The sequence below is a fragment of the Acanthopagrus latus genome, chromosome 2 (assembly GCF_904848185.1).
Source record: "Acanthopagrus latus isolate v.2019 chromosome 2, fAcaLat1.1, whole genome shotgun sequence".
NCBI classification, from domain to species: Eukaryota; Metazoa; Chordata; class Actinopteri; order Spariformes; family Sparidae; genus Acanthopagrus; species Acanthopagrus latus.
Window position 1 is genome coordinate 12,972,253 of NC_051040.1, and position 21,195 is coordinate 12,993,447.

Consider the following 21,195-nt stretch of genomic DNA (forward strand, 5'->3'; position numbering starts at 1 on the left):
AGCCGAGAGGCAGCGCATCAGTAGTGCCTCAAATTGTGAAAAGCAATTATACTTTCTATCAGTTTCACTCTTTTATTAGCGACGTCTGTCCCCACATTTTTCTCCCAGGCTTTTCCCTTAGATAACACACACACACACACACACACACATACACACACACATAGACTCCACCGGTGTTAAATCCTAAAAGGCCTCTCACGGACTGTATCAGGTTTAGATTACCTATAACTGACTGACTACTTCCCCTTTATTCATTCAGCATTTCGTCCTAATCCTCCTCTTCTGCTATCAGAGCCAAGCCCTCGGGGGGTTCCTGGCTTTTACACTCCCAGTGAGACGAAGGCTGGGAAGAGGCACAGAGAAACTTAACAGAAGCAGTGAGGGGAGCTGCGCATAAACAGAGATGCTGCAAGGCATTATTTTGGATGCGATGTGCATTCGTTAAACAAAATATTTGACAAGCACTCCAAATGTTGGCGTGCGTCCTGCCGGCGTCTCCACTTCAACTTTCATCTTAACTTTGGAGGCTAAACATTGTCGTACGCACAGGATTAGATCCTGTATCACTGAGATGTTTTAACATATTTCAGTGAGAAGCAACACAACAAGATTACACTGATAACTTTGGTTCATTAGCTGCAACCAGAAGCTCTATGGTTCGCTTAGTTGGTCGGCCCATAAATATTTCCCCACACTGTCACGGCCACAGTTTTCGCCCTAGGAGGCTAATGTTTGGCGTGGAGGTCGAGTGTGTGCGCGCTTGAAAGTGTGTGTTTGTTTTCACGCCAACTGGCTAAAAGTGGCCGTGGTAATGGGAGGGGCCTAACGCAAAAAAGGCGCATAACATCCCAGTCCATAGTAAAAGCAGCGGCAGAATTGTCTGTTGTGTTGTTGTTGTCTTCACTATTGCACAGTAAATACTATGCAGTTCACGTACTCAAGGTTTCATACCAAGGTTTCAGGCATAGTATAAAACCTCACATACTGTTTTAGCACACAAAACAGCATGTTGGTATGGACGCAGCCAGTAGCTTTTAAGTGCGCTGGTTAAAAACGCTAAGATCTTGTCAATCAAGACAGTGTGAAACCTGACTGACTTACTGCGCAGGTGACATCTCGTGCCTTCTCTTCCCTTCTATCCTCTAAAGATTTGAGGTACTGGAATTTGGTACCATTTGTTTTCTTGTGTATTGCTACTGACGTCATTCTTAAAATACAGAGTTTAGAATTCAACTCTAGCGTCGACTGGCAACTGCAGCTTTCTATCTATAAGGCTAAAATTACTCATGGAGATGAAGTGTTTGTGAGGTTGTGTGCTTGAGAATGCACCTGGATGCTGTGCTGGTCGCAGGTTTTACAAATTTGTTTCTTGTTAGTTTATCTCCTGTATAACAATAATAATAAGTGCTAAAACAGCAGCCTTTTAGACAACTTTTGTTCCATCAATTGAACAAAGCACCATATCTGGATTAAACTATTAATCAAAGAGCATACTGATGTGAAGTATGTGGACAGGAACATCATCTGGAGGGAAACGTGGCCATATCTGCACATCTGTCACAAAAATCTGCACAAAAAATCTACATGTTTATGTAAAAATTAGAGGCAGCGGAAACAAGATTGTTGTTGTCCTGGTTTAGATCTATCAGGGACAGCAGAGATGAAATCTTGTTCATCACATCAGTATATCTGGAAACATTCCTTCTTATTCTTCCTCCCTTCAGACACCAACGAGTGTGAAATGAGTATCTGCGTCCACGCCCGCTCTTGTCGCAACCTGATCGGAGGGTACCTGTGTGACTGCCTTCCTGGGTGGACAGGGCCTAACTGTGACATCAGTGAGTATAAAAGGAAAAGGAATAAAAGATAAAAGAGTCCCGTGGCGGCAGGCAGTGAAACATGAAGAGCCTCAGTGGACCGAGTTTAAACAGGAGTTCACCTGCAGACCAGAGTCCCTGCAGGCAGGAGATCATTTTACCTCAGCACCAGTTACATCAATCATCTGTCATGCTGCATCACTAAAATACACAATGAGTAAAGACTGACTTTTGCTTTTGAGTATTGTTGCACTCTTTTCTCTGTGTGTATTGTTGTTTACAGCACCATATTGCATAAATATCTGTGTGTGACCGATAATGACAAAGTGTTTCTGGTCTCTCTTAGGGAACAGCAGCTGTCAGGGTTTGTGTCTGAACGGCGGACATTGTGAGGTAAGAGTCCTGGCTGTGCTGCCCTCCGTCTAATTTGCCTGTTGTTGCAGTCACAACACTGATCCACCTCATTGTCTTCCTCCCACTCTGTCTCAGACTGGTGGCATTACTGCCTCCTTTGTCATTCCCTTATTTGTTCCTTAAATTGAGAAATTCGCACAAAAGCTCAAGAAACTACATTTTAAAGTGAATCCATGGGAACCATTTTAATTGTGTTAATGCCCAAGGCATTTCAGGCCTTCTTTGTGGATAAAAAACCCTTTCGACATTTTGCTTCGAGTTGTGAGCAGTATTTATTCTCAAGGGGGACTAAAATGTTTCATTGCCTGAGGCAGATCCATAACAGACCTCCTCTCTTTCTCTGTAGTGCCCCTTTTCCTGATGCTCCATCTGTGTCACATATATATATATAAATAACGCACAATATATGCTGTCCCATATAGGACCAGATGTCAGGGTCCAGATGCTTGTGTCCACCTGGCTTCTCGGGGAAATATTGCCAAAATGGTCCGAGTCCTTGTGACAGCGCACCTTGTCAGCATGGAGGCCAATGTGTGGAGGAAGATGGAAAGACCGTCACCTGTAACTGTCCCACAGGATATTCAGGAATCTTCTGCGAGGTTAGAAAATCCTTCATAGATTTTAGCTCAAGCCTAGCTTAAAGTTAGATAAATGCAGTGCTGTAGAAATGTACCTAAATGTTATGTCATGCTTGAGTAAAAGTAAAGATACCATGTTAAAATGTTACTCTGGTAAAAGAGAAAGTCCTCCATATGAGCAGAACTGGAGTAAAGTCTTCAAGTGTCTTGATATTAAATGTACTTAATAATCAAGGAAGCAAAAATGAGCAGAAAGAGGGTGGGAATACTCGAGTACAAGTTCAAGTACAAGTACCTACATCACACAAGTAAATGTACTTAGTTATATTTTATTACTGGATTTATGGGAGGCTGCTCGACACTTTCCTTTCATGTCGCACAGCGGATAATGTTTTTATAATGTGGTCATATTAAGTCACATATAAGTGAGTGGGTTGTCACATTAGCTGTTGGAGGATGGTGTCTAGTTGCCATGGAGATTACTGAAGCCATTCACTGAAGCATAAATTTGAAAACATCATGTGGCTCTTTAATATCTGTCAAGCAACAGCTTGACACAACTCATTAAGTGTCGAGCGCCCTATCATAAGTCAGGCTTATGATAAAGGAAAATTATACATTTGAATAGAGGTGCAATGTAACTAAATAACATATCATCTTATTTATCAATTCAATCAACTATAATGAGAAAAATTCTGAAAAGTAAAAGAAAAATCAGTCATAATAATCACAATAAATATACTGATAGAAAATTAAGTGAACAAATAAAAGTAGTGACATGAATGAATGTTAATTAAATCTTGAAGTCACAAATTAGTTTACTATATTTAATGATATATTGATGATAAAAACTGCACCTGTATAAAATATAATATCCTTTAAATAAGAATGTGAATAAATGCCTTAAAATGTTGTTGAAAATTTGGAAATTGTCAGGGAAAACTACTAGTTTCGTAGAGACACCCATTATCTGAAGAGTTAATGAATAAAAAAAGTCTCATATCTGCAACATGAATTAGTTACTAGGATAAGTAGTTTATGAATATTAAAATCTGCTACAGAAAAGGTTGTAAAATGACTACAAGAAGGAATTTCAAGCCGATCTTCTTTTCGTTTCTTCTTTCCATAATTTCAGATCACTTTGGATCTGTGCAATCCCAACCCCTGCCAGCAGGGGGCGTCCTGTCACAGCACAGAGGGCAGATACATGTGTGCCTGCCCTGAGGGTTACTATGGTAACGAGTGCATGAGCCTCAAAAATCCCTGCATTGGTCAGCACTGTCCAGGTAATCATCGTGTGTGTGTGTGTTTCTTAAAAAGCGCAAAATCTCCATGAAGTTTTGTTGAACACTCTGTCTCTGCCTCCATGTCTGCAGGCGCCATGTCTGACACGACACACGGCGGTGTCAGCTTCTACATCATCCTGGTGGGTGTCTTAGCTTTGGTGACGGTCTGTGGCTGCGCTGCCTGCGCCTTCATCCTCTCCCACCTCCATCGAAAGCGGAAAAAGCAGCAGGCCGTCCCACAGGAAGAAGGCATCAACAACCAGAGGGAGTTTGTCAACCTCATCAGAAACGTGGACCGTCCCGTGCCCCTCCTGCCCCCCGCGGCCGCCCCGCTCGCTCACCCTCCAGCGCCCGCCCCCGTCTCACGTTGCTACGAGGAGATTGAACTGACCCTGCCGCCCTCTCCTGCACCTTCACACCCTTCTCCGGCTCTGAAGCCAGCTCACGCGCCCAAACTGGACATTTCAAACCGGGAGAGGGAGAAGTTGAACCGCTTCCACTACACAGACAGCCAGGAACTGGAGGCCTGACCTTTGAACTCTTGGGAGCCTCTGATTTTTTATTTTATTTTGCGTTTTTCGCACTCTCTCGCTCACAGACCTGATTCTAGTTTTTTGCACTGTGTCTCCGTTGCAGCCATAAGACAGGCTGACCCCACGACCTTTACGTGCTCAGGTAGCTGTCAGCAGACACCTGAGGAGGAGCAAAGGTTGCTGTAAGCAGAAGGGTCAAAGTCTAACTGCGCTGTCGTCTTTGACCTTATTTGACGACCATGAGAAGCAACAGGCGCGTGACGTTTGACTGAAAGATTTATCAGACTCTTGATTTGATCTGGAGACTTGAGTGCCTGAGATACTGTCGAGAGGAAAAAGAGGATCGTTCTCTGTTTCCTGGTCCACGACGCCATCTGATTGGTGTTCAGACCTCCATTTCCGTTTCAGACTGAACTCTGACAGACAGAGAGATTAACGAATGGATGTTTATTTAACACTTTCCGTGTCTGGTTGTGTGTAAATGTGTGTGAGAGTGAACTAGAGAATGTATATTATGAGTGTACATGTTGGAAAAGGAAGGACAGAGATGGTTTACTTCAAGAAAAGTAAAACAAAGTTGATCTACTTGTCAAAGAGAGTTCATTCTCCTGCTCTGAAGGCTTCGAAGCCTTTTAAAAAACTGTTTTTAAAACTATACACTGTTGCCTGTAATGTCTCTGTAATACTACAGTCTGTCAAAGATGTATGATTTTTTCATACCTGTGTGTAAAATAGCTTTTTTGTACATGGATATATTGTACATATTGATGCCCTTTTTGTACTGTGGTTTGGTCTGGAAGTATCACTGTTTTCCTTTGCTCTGTTTGTCCCATTTTGCTTTCCATTTGGAGCAACCAGCACATGTGGATTGTAATAAAAGTGCATTTACCGACTCTATTTTTATTTTTTTAATTGCAAATCATCATTTATCACCAGTGTCAGGACCACAGGTGTTACAGTCGCTGCTAAAGGGAGGTGTCAGCGCTGTCATACAGAGATTAAAGGTGCAAAATGTAATAATTTTAGATTCAAACATTTTCTTATTAGCTTACACTTGTCAATAGATTGTCAAAATACATATTTCAACATCATGTTCTGACACCTTTTCCTGCCATCATTCCCTCCTGGGTCCGTCCAAACCTGCTAGAGGTGCAGACAACAACAACACTCTCCCAACGCTTCGAGCTCCCACTGTGGATCGTAAAAATGTTTATATGTGCATAACAACCTTTGGGATACAATGATGAGCTTTGTTGTGAATATCACTGTCACAGTCTCAAGCAATGATTCATCATGAGTGAGCAACAACAGTCTTTTGACTTTCTCATTTGCTCTATATTTATTAGTCTGTGCCACTAATTACGAACTAATTACAAGTGTGTTTTTTCTCAATGTGAGTGTTGTTTATGCTGACCTTCCACGCCTCCCATTTAATATGCCAAATATGTCGTGTTGAATCAGAACAAACATAGACATCGCTGAAGATTTTGTAGGAGGAGAAAATCAGGGTTTGCAACTGGCAAGAAGTGATGGGTTCACATTATAAGAAGAAGATGGAGCAACACACATACTTAGGGATACAGAAAACAAACACATAAAAAACACATGGAAATATAAATTAGGAATGCACAATATGGTCAAAAACATCATATTGCAAGAAATTGGGAAGATGGGTATATGATTCAGTATTAGTGAGGGTGATCAACCTTTTCCCCCCAAAAATTACAGTTTCTTGCGATTCAGATATTGAACTTTGCAACTGCAATTCTAATTCGGTTATACATTTTTTTTTTTTTTTTAAGTTAAGTGTGATGATCTTTAGAAGCAAGCATGAAGAGCTTCTTACTCTTTGTGTCAGTGTGAGAGCACTTTTCAGATGCTATGACAAGCTCTCTTGTTCATATCATTGCTAAAGCCCCGAGGGAGGATATTTCACCATGAACACATGGCTCACAGCCACCATGACTAGGTCAGTGGGTCACTGTAAACACAAGGTCTCTTTCTCTCTCTCTCTGTGTCTCTTTCTCCCTCTCCGACACAGATTCACAAACAATGATCCTGACCAGGAATATTGTTCACTGTCTTCCTAGAAAACAACTGTGTGGCTGTGAGAAACTTGTGTGTTGTAGAAAGTTACAGGATCATGGAAATTGATGCCCGTCAAAAGTGATTACCCTTTTTTAACTCCCGAACATTGTGCCATTGTAAATTCATTGTTTACTTTAGGTGTGATGCAAACTGCTAAAAAAAATGTGAATTGTATAAACATAAAGAACAGGTGTATAACATTTGGGAGTGTAGTAAGTAAACCCAACTCCTCTGAATATTTCATGCGGATGTTAACACGATAAATGAACCTTAAAAAAAAAAAAAAAGTGTGTGAAAGGAAGAGTTGTGTGTAAAGTGACACAGCAGAGAAAGTTACCGGGCAGATGGATGTGACAAACGTGATCTGACAGCGGCAGACTGGAAATGAACACGGGCTTCCTGTCGCCACCCTGGTCAGGAGGAAATGTAGAAAATAGAGTTTACACACACACACACACGACTGTAGTTCAATCTCCACCTGCTGTGCAGTTGCAGAATGTCAGACTTCATCTTGCGGATTAATTAGGAAGTTTTCTCAAAAGTTGCTGCGCCACAATCCAAAAACCGATTGTTGAGTGCCTGTGGAAGACATTTACCTGTGAAATCTCAGGTTTTGACTGTGGTGAAGGTAGTTTTTCTCCCTTCAGTCTTAATGTCACGGCCTTGGCAAAGAAACTTTCTGGTCCCTGTCCTTCATTCTCCTGACAGCCTGTGGGTGACAGTACAAATAAAGGGTAATCTGGGGTTTAAACTGTGATTTATTCGTCACTGGAGATCCAAATTTCAACATTTGCACAAAACCTATTGCATAAGAAGGATCATTTATGTTTATTCAGATAACTTACACAAAAGAGTTTTGAGGTGAAGTTATTCTGTTTTATTCAGTGTATTTTACTTTATTCTCAGAAAAGTGAGGCGGTCTTCAGAGTTCAGGGCATCTCTCCTGTCTTACAGGGACATCTTGTGGCCACAGCAGGTAGAAACATTAAAACCACTGCCTCAGCTTTATCCCTCCTGTTACCATTCTCACTGTTTAACATCAGAGTCACATCATTTATTATCCAGGTCCATATAAAGTGTTATCTGCAAGAGCATTTTATGGATGTGTAAAATGTTAAACTAAGAACAATAAAATACATGTGAAGAATGTGAGTAACAAACTGACTCAGACAAATCAACTATTGAATTTTGACTTTAAATGAGTCCGACCGAAACTTAAAGGATCATAATGTAGTTTTGGGGAAGAAATTCAAACTCAGAATTTCCATATTTACACTATTAATGAGGTAATAATACAAAATCAGAAAAAAATATCTTTTCTGTAACAAGCTGCTCTCAGAGGAAAATAAGATCCAGAACACTGTTTGAAGCTGGAGAGGTGAAAGCTACAGGACATGACAACAGTATGAAAATGTGTTGTTCTTTAAGGTCAGTATGTTTATTCAGTTTATTCAGTCATGAAAACAAAGAGAGCTGGTTTATTTAGTTAGTTTGCACAGTGGCAGTGGTTAGCGCTGAGCTCAACAGGAAGAAGGTCCTTGGTTTCGCGACCTGAGACTTTCTGTGGGGACTTTGCATGTTCTCCTCGTGTCTGCGTGGGTTCTCTCCGGGTACTCTGGCTTCCTCCCACAATCCAAAGACATGCAAAAAAGTCAATGGTTGTTTGTCCCTATATGTCGGCCCTGTGATGAACCGGAGTAATGGATGGATGGATGGAGTTTGTTTAGACATAAAAGAAAAAAATCAGTCAATCTTCTGATGAGATTGTCTTCTCTAAATCTACATAACTTTAAAGTGTAACTCTCACCAAAAAGCAACCAAGGCTTTATTTGTGATTGTGTATGATTCAAACCTTTGTGTAAAAGCATAATTACGACGAAAGAGGCACTTTTAAGATTTACCATTGTTTCGTTTTTGGGCAAGCTAATTTTCAATGGGAGTGCTGGGGCACTCTTACGCTAGCATCAAAATCGCTATTTTTGAAACACTAAGAAGGCTGGACACAACATGAAACTTTGCTTATAGTATCATTGTTAGAACACTGTTTGTGTACAAAGAGTTTGCTAAAAAGAAAGTTTTTGGACAACTCACGTTGGAGAGTAATAATGGACCTCCTAAAAAAAAACTCCTAAAAAACCTTTCTTTTTTTGTAAACTGTTTGTACAAAAACAATGTGCTTGTGTTCATGCTTAGAGACCCTGGTGATACTACGAGCAAAGTTTCACATTGTGTCGAGCCTTAGTATTTTAAAAATAGCTATTTTGATGCTAGCGTAAAAGTGCACCTGCACTCCATTGAAAATTAGCTTGCCCGAAAACAAAACTACAGTAAATCTTAAAAGTGCCTCTTTCGTCATAATTATGCTTTTACACAAAGGTTTGACTCATACACAGTCACAAATAAAGCCTAGGTTGCTTTTTGGCGAGAGTTTCTCTTTAAGGTTCTCCTGAATCAAATGATCTATTTGCACTGAAGAACGAAACAAACACAAGAATCATGAATTGTTTTGTTTAATTGAGGTTAATTTAAGCCTGTTTTATCAGCAACTGACATCTTGATAGATAGAATTTACAACAAAAAATGAATAATAAAAAATCTATATATACACATGTAATTGTTTCACTTTGCCAGTAGTAACGTGTATCAAAGCATCGAATCAGTCACTGATGCTCTTCGGTGTTCATGCTGTGTGAGGCGGTGTAGCGCCCCCACAGGCTGAGCTCGGTACTGCACAGACCGACTATAAGCAGCTCGTCTCTGGAGAAGGAGGCGTGTGACTGACAGCACTACGCTAACATCGTCCTCGGCTGACGGAAACAACCCCAGTGTGTGTTGGTGGCCCACAAAACAGGTAAACGGTGACATTTGAAACCGTGCCGAGTCTGTTCTGCAGCTGTGTCTCACGCTGTGTCGGTGTTAAAGAGGCTGCGACACACGCATTTTTGCAGGTTGAGCTAAGCTAATGTGTGCTAACTGTGATGCTAACAGTGGGCCTGGGCTGCAGGCGCAACCAGGCCGACATGTATGCCTACAAACTCCTCAATAACTTTGAGAACATTGACATTTTACGTTCTATTCAGCCTAATATCAAATGGAGAAAGGTGTGAATGATAGAAATAAATACAATTTACATCAGATAAACAGTGTTGTGGTGTGAGGAGCTCGACAACGATAATATGAAGATAGTTAGCTAGGTTAGCTCTTCGGCTCCACACGATTTAGCTACATGAAGCTACTAAACTAACACAAGTAATGTTAATGATTAAACGCGGTGGCGATAAAACTGATATCGAAGAGTACAATAACGTTGCTGTGTTGTGCAACTATACCTTTTTAATGTTGTGTAACCCATGCACTCTCCAAATGTGGCTGTAATAAGCCTGCAATTGAGAAGGTGATTGGAAATTAAGAAAACTCCTACTGGAAGTATCTTGCACACATATAATGTCTTTCATTTTTTTTGTTGGCTTGAATGTCACTTTACTCTGCAACAGCAAATAGTTAGCTACAGTCATGGGCAGCTGAAAGTAAACTATCATCCCCTTTAACTATGGTTAGATATAAAAACAATGTGTATAGTCGGTGCTGAGCCACAAGGGATGAATAGCACTGGGTAAATGGAAATAAGTGTTTCCCTCCTGTGATGTCAGTCAACATGAAACCATCTTTGTGGCTTCATATGAACTGTTTTTCTGTGACAAAAGGGGAAATCACATGACGTTGTCTAGTTTTAAAGTTAACTGCACTGGACTGTAATATTTTTCATAAGAAGTCAGTCAAGACTGTTAGTTAATTTAAGTGTTTATTGAGGAGTAGGCACCATTGGAATGAGGTGGAGGTGGAACGGTTTTCTCCTCTGAAGATGTGGGGTCAGATAAAACAGGCAATGCAGCATTTTTCATGACCACAATAATCAATGGCTTGATTCAAAATGTTTCAAGGTTGTGATGTCTCATGACTTTGTTTGTAAGGGGTTTAGAAGCAGTACAAACAGACATGCAGCGCACATGTGCAAAATATACATGAAATCCTGGTATATGTTGACAATATATTATGAAATATTTTGTGTGTGTATCAATGTATTAATTAATTAATCATTTAATTAATTAATTAGTAAGTTAATATATGAATCGCACTGATGCGCTGAATGGAAATGTGAAGTGGCACTTCACAGATTTTAAGGCACCGAAATAGTCTCACCCATAAAATGTTCCACGATATACAAATTGTTCTGATGCACTGCTTTCCCAGAATTATCTTTACTCAGTATGATTGATAGTCACATGTTCTATCCTAGATAAATATAGGACTGAGCGTTGGCATTGTGCTTTCAGTTGTATTTAATTGTGGTTCATAGTTTGTTATTTTCATGTTTAATAACTGCTGAATGTAGTTATATTCATAATATCTTTACCAATAAAATGATGTGGGAGCCTGAGGTTATGTAAAGTGCTCTCTAGAGCTCTGTCTGTGCAGCATGCCTCTGTCGATTATTTGTTAAAAATACATTATTTTGTCTCCTTCACTCCACGCCTCCTCTATTTCTATCTCTGTACTGAAATTTCCTGACGTCCTTTTGTGCTCTCTCTTTCTCCTGTTTCCCATTTTTCCCTTTGTCTCTGCCAATCTACAGCAGCCGTGCCCCGCCGCGCCCCCACCCCCAGCGGAGCCGTCATGTGGCAGGAGGCCCGCAAGCATGAGCGCAAGCTCCGTGGCATGATGGTAGATTACAAACGCCGAGGCGAGCGACGGCGGGAGTACTATGAGAAGATCGTAAGAGACTTTTTCATCTAGCTGAGCAACACATTCAGTGAATCTTAAGTATCATATTTGTGGCAGCAAGTTTTTTTTTTTTGTTGTTGTAGCTCTCTAACGGGTGTCTGATGAAGACCTGAGACAGAGTGATGCAGTCAACTATCAGATTTACAGCAGTATTTTGAACAGTGAAGATAAGAGTGTGTTCAATCTGCCTCACTTAACAAGACGCCGTTAGGTAGCACATCCTGAACTGTGCTTCTTGTTCGAAAAGAAGATGAAACTTAGAGATGAAATGCTGTGCAGTAAAATATTCTTCACTATGTGGTGAGGGGTTTTTTGTTTGATTACAAGATGTAATTTAATTGTCTGCTGACTGCCTCTCATTCTGTCTCAACAGAAAAAAGATCCAGCTCAGTTTCTCCAGGTTCATGGCCGAGCCTACAAGATCCATCTGGATCCTGCCGTGGCTCTGGCTGCAGAGAGCCCCATCAACATGTGAGGAGACACACACACACACACACACACTAGACATCACATCAGATGCACAGTGTGTGTCGGGTCTCACTGATCAGACTGAACCTCTCTTTTGTTTTGTGAAAAGGATGCCGTGGCAGGGAGATGCCAACAACATGATTGACAGGTTTGATGTGAGGGCTCACCTGGATTACATCCCCACCTACACACCTCCACTGCTCAACACATCGTAAGTCCTAAAATGAAATGTCACACTCTGCTTAGTATGAATATTTTATGATTTTTGATTTGTTTTGCTTATGACTGTATAACAGTGGGGCATTGTGGCAACATTCATGTTTTGTTCTTTTATTATACATTTTGGTATTTGAGGCGTTTTACTGAAGTAGAGCAAAAGTCATGAATACAACAAAGCACGATACCTTAACACAATATTGTTTTGAGAGTGCTTTGAAGCTTCAAACAGAGAGATTTAGTCTGTTTAATTTTTATTCTTTTCTGTTTAACACAGCAACATTATTAGCTTATATATGTAGAACCAGGTTGTGTATCAGTTTGAGTCAGATGAATTTCTAGTAAATGTAAAACTTGGAAAGAAAAACCTTTCCATAACCTTTCCTTTAATGTCTGAAATGCATCATACTCAAAACACTGGTTGTTACTGTAATTTAAAATGAATGTGTTACTAAATGATGTCAAGCATTATTAAACTACTTCTTCTACAATGTTTAAGAGCCAGATGTTTCAGCCTCAGAAAAGAAAATGCTCAGCGTGTTGAGATGTGAGTATTCAGTCAAGTAATAAATGTGAAAAACATCCTTCCGCTCTTTGTGACATTCAGCACCCCGGAGCAGGAGATGGAGGAGAGGAAGTGCAATTATGAACGCTACAGAGGCCTCGTGCAGAACGACTTTGCAAATAGTGAGTATCACAAACGTATTAACTGATGTTCTTTCAAGAAAAAGTAGTTTTTTATTCGACTGTCAGAAGCTGCATCATCAGAAGTAATACATCACTTGAAAGGAATTGTTAATAGAGTTCACACATTCACAGTGCTGCACGTTACTTTAATGTGGCTGTAATAGTCTGTTAACCTCCCTCAGTGGGTATATTTTGCAGTGGTGTTGTGCTGTTAAACTCCCTGCTGTCCTCCCACAGTCTCTGAGGAGCAATGTTTATACCAAATCTACCTGGATGAGCTCTACGGTGGCCTGCAGAAGCCAAATGAAGATGAGAAGAAAAAGTATGTTTGAAGTGGTTGTTTCCTGCCGACTGTGGACTGAAATCCATGATGCTTAAAGTCCAACTTTTCAGCTGTTTGTGTATTTATAAATATCTCCTTCCGTTGTGCAGACTGGCTGAAAAAAAGGCCACCATTGGTTACACCTATGAAGACAGCACTGTGACCGAGCCTGAACCCCAGTCAGACAAAGATGAAGACAATTCAGAGAACAGTGAATCCGAAGAAGACGAGGGCATCCCAGATATTGGTGAGGAAATGGGTTCAGCACTAATGAGATTAACACTTTAGGGGGGGAAAACAAAGTTGTAATGTTAAACAGCTCCAGAAACGAGAAGTGGAGCAGAAATATGTAATATAGAACAACAACAGCCTTCAGTCTGTCGACCTTCATCAGTTTATAAGAAAAACTTGTCATATCTGGCTTAAGATTGGTAAAAATTATATTTGATATTGACTTTATTTTTTATGTTTTTTTATGCTTTGACACACTGTTATTTTTGTCACTGTACAGATGTGGAGGTCGATGTTGATGAGCTGAACCAGGAACAGGTGTTGGACGTAAACAAAATGGCAACCTCATATGGAATGGCTGAAGGAGACTTTGTGAGGTAACATGTCTGTGATTACATCATGATGTCTGAACTCACCTGCCGGGTCTGTTATGTGCTGCTATGAATGAGGCTCTGTTTGATTATCAAAATAGATGATGACTTATTAAATCGCTAACAACTAATAAATTAATTACCGCAGCTTTTGCTCTGTTGTGTTTTAAGACTTGACTTGTTTGAAATTTTATATGAAAGTATCATAACTGACTAATGTTTTGCACAGTTTTTTGTTATGAGACTGTTAACATGATACCTGATTCTCAGGATGTTACGGAAAGACAAGGAGGAAGTGGAGGCCATCAAACATGCCAAAGCTCTGGAGGCGGAGAAGGCCATGTACTCTGTAAGATGACATCCACTGAGGAATTTGTGTCTTATGATTGATTCTTATCAGCATTTTTAAGTGACATGTTTGATCGTCTCAGGGCCGGCGATCCAGAAGACAAAGGAGAGAGTTCAGAGAAAAGAGGCTCAAAGGTAGACAGATCAGCCCACCAAGGTAAATTTATGATGCCCTGAAAGAGTTTTCACCTAATCAGTTGGCTTATCTCAGCACATGTTGAAGTTATGTCATCATACTCCTGTTTTTCAGCTATGCCAGGAGAGACAGCCCAACGTACGACCCCTATAAACGGTAAGTTGACTTCATATTTACCTCGCAAATGTCCTGATTTCTTTTGTCTGCTTGTGTGTTTGAACTTTTTTCTGTTTATTTTCTTTTTATAATGTTTCTCAGGCCAGAGTCCGAGTCGAGCTCTGAGTCCCGGTCACGCTCTCGTACACCCGGTCCAGAGAAGATCACCTTCATCACCAGCTTTGGAGGCAGCGATGATGAAGCTGCAGCAGCACAAACACCTGCTCCTAACACTGGCCATGCCACCTCCAACTCGCAGCACCCTGCAGGTCATAACAGGGGCTCCCGGTCGGTAACTTTCCGTTTTCCTGGCTTTTCATTGGTTTCAGTCAGTTTGTTGTCTGTTGAAATGACCACAGCTGTTGAGGCAGAAAGAATACTGACGATGAAATACTGATTTTTGTGGTAGGTGAGGTGGATTACAGTTTTTCATGTTAGTGAAGTCTTTATCGCACTCTGCATGTGTGTATAGTCAAAATGTGTTAGGTTGGATAGTTTTAAGTGTTGACACACATTTACTAAGTTGATTGTGGCAATAGGAACCAGATGTATGATTCTTTAATATTTTGATAATTTACTTAAAATCGATGTGATTTCTTTAAAACAAGAGAACAGAAGTATTCTGAAGATAGGCTAGGTGCTGGGCTGGTGTTATTACTAAAACAGGGTCTCTGTTTATCCAGGAGACGAAGGTCATCCTCCAGTCACTCCCCGTCCTCCTCCTCCCACTCCTCCTCTCGCTCCTCGTCTCGTTCTTCTTCTCGTTCACGCCGTGCCCGGCGTGGACGGGGAGGGAGGGATGGGCGGCGATCCCGGACCCGGTCACGGTCGAGACGGCGTTCCAGATCTCACTCCCGGGGTAGAGGAGGGAACGGAGGGGGAGCGTCCTGGAGGAGACGAGACCGGACACGATCGCGGTCCAATGACCGAGAAAGAGAACGAGAGAGGGAACGAGACAGGGATAGGGATAGGAGACGATACTCAGCACGCAGACGAACGAGGTAAGGTTTCTGCTCATGTCTACCAACGGTTACGTATTCAAATCACACACCCAGTAGTGATCTCAGCTCTTTTTCCGTTCTGTCAGGTCTCGTTCTAGCTCACGACAGGGGGGCGGCTCGAGACGAGGATGTCGGAGTAGCGGAGGCCATCGGCGGGGAGACAGCGACAGCCACAGTCCGTCTCAGTCCCCCAGTCGTGCCAACCACAGTCCCTCCCCTGCTCACAGAGGAGCCCAGGCTTCCTCCACCAACATTTGTGACAAGCTAAGAAAGTAAGAAGATCAAACTCTGTGGCAGCGAAAAAACTCCACTAGGGGTGTGATGATCCTGAAACACAGGACGAAGCCGTAAAATAAATGTTCACAATCTGGAGTTGGCCCACGTTTTCACATTGTGTGGGCTTGCAGCAAACCAAATACCTGCTTCTGCTGACTGACTGCTCTCTGCATGGTGCCTTTAGGGGCTGCTCGTAAATTACAAACATGTCTCATTCCAATTTTACAAAGACTTTGTCTTGCACTAATTAATTTTTATTTACTTAATTAATATGTGTGAAGTTAGTGATTAGTTTGTTGTCAAACAGTTTTGAATACCATATGGACTCCTTAAAGAAACAAGGGTTTTGATTATCAATCAAGATGTCAGTCCGCCCAAGCTGATTGTCTTCTTTCTTCCTCTCCAGGCCTGAAACTCCGGGTGGTAAAGAGACGGGAGCTGCCAAAGTCAGTAAGAATTTGATCTAGCTGGGTTTCTTTCTAAAGCCTACGCCTCCCTCATCCCTGACAGGCTGACATGGTTGTCCACCAAGCTGGGATGTAGAAGCCATTGTTGCCCACAGAAAATAAAATGATGTGATTTTTTTTTTTTCTTTTTTTTTTTTTTCTTTCTTGTTTACACAACGTGGACATGCACTGCAGTCAAAGCCCCGCATCTATTTGCCAATGCAGTTTTCTTCACCTTCTCAGTGTTTTGCTGAGAAGAATGTGAACTTGCAAACACTGAAAAATGACAGACTGAATTAATGCTGCCATCTCTGTATGGAGTGAACATTTGGGCACCCTGTGAAGTCATTTTGTCTTGATTGTGCTTTAAGTCTTGGTTGTGCATGCATGTGTATATATATATATATATACATGTGGGTGAGAGAGTGAAGCGTCTTTATATCTGTTTGTAGTCTCAGCAGTTTATCATATCAACGCCCTCAGATGAAGAAGATGCCTTGTTTTCTTCAATACTCCATGTCTTGATACAAATTATAAATCAGTATTGACCAAGTGATCATTTAAAAGTGACAGATGATGTTTGTTAACGATTGAAAAACAACGATTGATGGCTGTGCTCTGGACAGCCTTTATCTTGCTTGTTTTAACAAGCAGCAGAGCACATACAGACTGAAGGCTTGATGAGAGTTAAAGGAGCAGTTGGCCTTTTTGGGATACACAGAAAATTACACTCTCATGTATGTGTGCGACATGAAGCTAAAGGGAGCAACCTGTTAGCTTAGCATAAGTACTTAAAACAGAGGCAAACAGCTAGCCTCTCTTTTTATGGAAAAAAAAAAAATTGCCCACAAGCACCTATAAGGCTCAGAGACTAATATGTTCAACTTCATTTGTTAAATCTCTACAGAAACTCACAAATCACAGATTTGTTGGGGTTTATGTGCTGGCCTAGTACTGAATCTAGCAAACTAGATATAAAATGTTAATTAGCAGGCTTAAGAGATGCTTACAGGTGGATTTTCTTCAGACAGAACCTGGCTAGCTGTTCTCAGACTTCATGCTAAGCTAAACGAAGGGATGCTTGTGGTAGCTTCTGATGTCGCTCTAGGACAAAAAAGCTGATAAACATATTTTCCAAAATGTCAAAAGTTCAAGGCTAAATAACAAATCTAGTTGTTGTTGTTTTACCATTCTGCATAGTTTGCCACCCTGAAGTGGTTCCTCTTTTACTTCTATAGAAAAGACTTGCATGTAAAGACAGAGTGGAAGAGGGTTATTACTTGTTCTAGCCTGAGGTGTTGTGACCTGCAGTTTTCTTGCCTGGCCAGGTATGAACGGGCCAGTGATGGGTGTGTCTCTGACAAAATACCACTGGCTCGTTCTAAACTGAACTCACTGGACCTGAACTTACCCTTGCCTCACTTCCCGACCTCCTTCTGCTTCTTCTTTTCTCTCTGAATCTCTCTGACAGTTTTCATACGTGTACATCTGTTGTGTAAAGGTTCATGTGACTGGAATCCTGCCCTACAGTAGCAGTGTGTCTCTGTACACACACACACACACACACACACACACACACACACACACACACACACACAGAGCCTGTAAGACTCCAGGGTGCTTATTGACTGAACAAACATCACACATAATTAATTTATCTGTGGCCTTTTCATCTCCACCAGATACTGTACATGAAGGTGATGGTATTGAAATTGTGTATTAGCGCGGTGCCTTTGATCTCTTTCTCACACGCACGCACACACACACACTTTTATCAGGCTGTGAAAGGATGTGCTAACACAGTTGTGTCACCTGCAGCCCAAGATGACCCCTCAGGAGCGTCTGAAGCTACGAATGCAGAAGGCACTCAACAAGCAGTGTGAGTAGAACAGCACAGACCTCTGAGTGATGTTGAACGTTTTGTCACATTATGCAAATGACAAAACCGATAACTGATCCGCTATCTCCTCTTAATTTGCTGTGTTTGTTTCTCTTGTCCTGTAGCCAAGGCAGATAAAAGAGCAGCTCAGGTGAAGATCCAGCAACAGGAACACAAACGACAGGTGTGTTCTAGTTTGTTTTTTTTTTCCGGCAGAAACAGCTACTAGCGTTATCCTGCATCTCACCTCGTTACTGTGTTTGTTTTACAGGAGCGAGAGGGAGAGCTACGAGCCATGGCACGCAAAATACGCATGAAGTAAGAATCTGTGTGTGTGTGTCTAAGTGGACTGTTTGGTATTTGCATGTTGCAATTGTCTGACCCAGAGGCTCTGCCCTTAGGGAGCGTGAGCGACGTGAGAAAGAGAGGGACGAATGGGAGAGACAGTACGGCCGACAGAGCCACTCGCCTTCTCCCTCCAAACATGGTAAGACCGCACACGGCCATATGGATCTAATAGAATAATAACGATTGTATTCAGCGCAGTGTTTATTGTGTGCGTGCTTACTCAGAACAGAAGTAACCAAAATATATAATCAGCCGGCGACTGATTTGCTGGCATCAGATTGTGCTCTGACAGTTTTATTGGTGTTGGATGTTGTGGCATGCTATTGTTTTGATGGTGTGCTCTGTGTCCTCTGTCCCTCAGGCCGAGAGCACAGCTCACACAGAAGGTATGCGAGAAGCCGCAAGAATCCGAGCAGCTCCGACGAAGCAGACTGATATGTGGGGATTTGTTCACATTAATACACAAACCTGTATCTCAAAGGCCTTATTATATGCATGGCTCAGCTACCTCTTTCTTCTGTTATCTGTCAAATCTGTGAGGTAACTTTTGAGAGAGAAGTTGCGAACAAGGCCAGGAACAAAAACAATCCAGTTAATACAGAAAGTCACGCAAAATACTTCAAACTCTTCACAGCAGTTTATTCTTCCCGACAAATTCAAACAAGTTTGAACTTCAGTACATTAACAAGAACATGTTTATACACAAGTTACAATGAAATCACCGGACGCTGCGGTAACAACAACAATCACTTCATGGTGGAAACCTGGTTGTTTATTTGTAAGTGAATGTGTGATACACTGCCTGAACTTAATGTAAACAAACATTGTCCTTCGATTCGTATTACCATATTTTATTTTGATTCAAATGATTTTAAGTGACAGGAGCTAAAACAGAGCGTTTAATACAGAGCTGCAGCACTAGACAGAATGAGAAAACTGGTTTAAATATGTAAACTTGTTCTAGTAGTAACCCAAAATAAAATTATCAACCTGAAAATTAGCAGAACGTCTCCTCTAAAATAATACAACTTTTTATTTGAAAAGTAAATTTTGTTATTGAACACACTAGAGTCACTGTCTAAATGACCTCAAACATGTTTGGTTTTTTTTGTTTTTTTTTAGCATTTTATGTGCTGCAATTCCCTGTTTTTGATATACATGTAAGTCAAGTCCTATTATCAGCTGATGCATGAATCCAGCAGATAAATCAGACGGCCTCTCATCTCAAGTAAATAATGAAGTTGTCCTAAAATAGAAGTTTAGTTCAGTTGTCCATTCTTATTCAGACTAACCAGAAACTCAGGATTGGAAGCTGTCGTTTCTCCAAAACTGACAGATCTTTAAACCACAGATTAACACCTCAGTTTAAATTGCTGGATGTTAACTGTCACCAAACACATGTTGACAGTAATAGTGCGTGAAGACTTTGAGTGCTTTAAAGGCTTTAAACGGTGTGCCAAGTAATTCTGGAGAAAGAAAGGTGATCATTAAGTCTTATCCCCAGGCCGTCATCTGACATTATGCAAAGAGACTCAATGATCAACTGTCTTTCTCCTTCAGGCACATTTTCTTTATTATGTTTATCAGATTCTTTTACTCACATCTCATCTTGATACTGACTCATTTTGTGTTTTTTCCAGGAGGTCGCGGTCTCGGTCAAGGAGTCCTCACTACCGATACTGAGCTGTGGAAACATGGACGCATCAGACAGATCCTTCAGTGTAGCGCTGACAAACATACTGTCCTATGAAAAAGGATATTACATGGAAATATGAAGAGATGGACTGACTCACTCACAAATCTGTACCTGAACACACTGTTCTCTAGCTCTGTGTCCGCAGAATATAACATTTGACTGTCATACCTGAGTTTCACTAATCACACAGTCGACTGGTTCAGCCAAGCAGAATTTGCTCTGCCTTTTCATCTCTGCTTCGTCTTGATTTCTTCTGCATGCTTCCTTTTTTATTCCTTTTCTGCCTGAACATTTCTTCTAAACGTGGACTCGTCCGGGGAACATTTGCGTGTCAGAGTCCGTAACAGTAAGCAATATATCACGTTTTACCTCACATTGTCACATCATTGCTATCTTTATCAAAGTTTTACTTTTCTCAACACGGAACACTCGCTGAAACCCATTTTAAACATCCTTAATAAACTGATGTACAGGATATTTATACACATCCATTTGAAACCCCTTTGTGAAAACAAGATGCAAACACAGTTCATGTATGAATTAAATCAATCGACATCTCTTTTTATACTCTGTCCTTTGCCAGCCGGTCAACAGCAGCAAATATCTTTTTGTTCTCAGTAATGTGGAATGTTAAATACAAAATGGCAAATAAAAGTGTCTTTGAAATTGATTGTATTCTTCTTCTTTTGAAATCATGTGTGTCGACATGTTTCACCCAAAAAATACAGAAACGTCAGGGTATGTCGAGTAATTTTGGTTTCTGCACTCAGTCAGCAAACATAAAACAGGAGTGTGGCATTATCGCTATATTCACAATTCAATTTTCATATTTTTATATCTCTTCACTTTATTTTAATTGTTCTTTCAGTACATTTTTTTTAAGAAGTTATGATTACAGACTATCACCAGCTCACCTAACTCATGTTCTGAGGGCCATTGATTTATGAAATGCTCAGTAATCAATTAAGTAAAATTTGATGTTTGATTGCTCTTTAGATATTATGATAGTTTTGCCATCGTAAATTAGTTTTTTGCTTCGACAATCACATGATAAAAATCTGATGGCAAACTCTTTTTCATTATCAGTTAATCGTTTGGTCAATAAAGTGTCAGAAA

General features: G+C 40.9%; 2 protein-coding genes across 4 annotated transcripts in view; both read left to right on the forward strand.

The window, feature by feature from the left end:
* The window catches only part of LOC119012697 (protein jagged-1b), a 49,496-nt gene extending 43,975 nt beyond the window's left edge, over positions 1-5,521 (forward strand). Inside the window, exons 10-14 of the mRNA XM_037086741.1 lie at positions 1,725-1,838; positions 2,164-2,210; positions 2,654-2,830; positions 3,945-4,095; positions 4,186-5,521. Of these exons, the coding sequence (XP_036942636.1) occupies positions 1,725-1,838; positions 2,164-2,210; positions 2,654-2,830; positions 3,945-4,095; positions 4,186-4,625 (929 nt within the window). The 3' untranslated portion in view covers positions 4,626-5,521. The remainder of the gene's footprint in view (positions 1-1,724; positions 1,839-2,163; positions 2,211-2,653; positions 2,831-3,944; positions 4,096-4,185) is intronic.
* Positions 5,522-9,409: 3,888 nt separating this feature from the next.
* Positions 9,410-20,749, forward strand: LOC119006301 (CLK4-associating serine/arginine rich protein). 3 transcript variants are annotated; one of them, XM_037074872.1, is made up of 21 exons: positions 9,410-9,567; positions 11,350-11,489; positions 11,872-11,969; positions 12,076-12,177; positions 12,790-12,869; positions 13,107-13,191; positions 13,302-13,438; positions 13,703-13,799; positions 14,064-14,142; positions 14,225-14,298; positions 14,392-14,433; positions 14,536-14,721; positions 15,117-15,434; positions 15,521-15,706; positions 16,117-16,156; positions 17,975-18,035; positions 18,161-18,219; positions 18,307-18,353; positions 18,437-18,522; positions 18,745-18,821; positions 20,024-20,749. In XM_037074872.1, the coding sequence occupies exons 2-20, from the start codon at positions 11,391-11,393 to the stop codon at positions 18,816-18,818; spliced, it is 1,950 nt and encodes a 649-aa protein (XP_036930767.1). In that variant the 5' UTR covers positions 9,410-9,567; positions 11,350-11,390; the 3' UTR covers positions 18,819-18,821; positions 20,024-20,749. The 3 variants fall into 3 exon arrangements, 2 of the variants coding, with proteins under 2 accessions (XP_036930767.1, XP_036930777.1); XM_037074882.1 differs by having other exon boundaries at positions 18,745-18,769; XR_005070748.1 differs by lacking the exons at positions 18,745-18,821; positions 20,024-20,749 and having other exon boundaries at positions 16,117-16,160.
* The last annotated feature ends 446 nt before the right edge of the window (positions 20,750-21,195 follow it).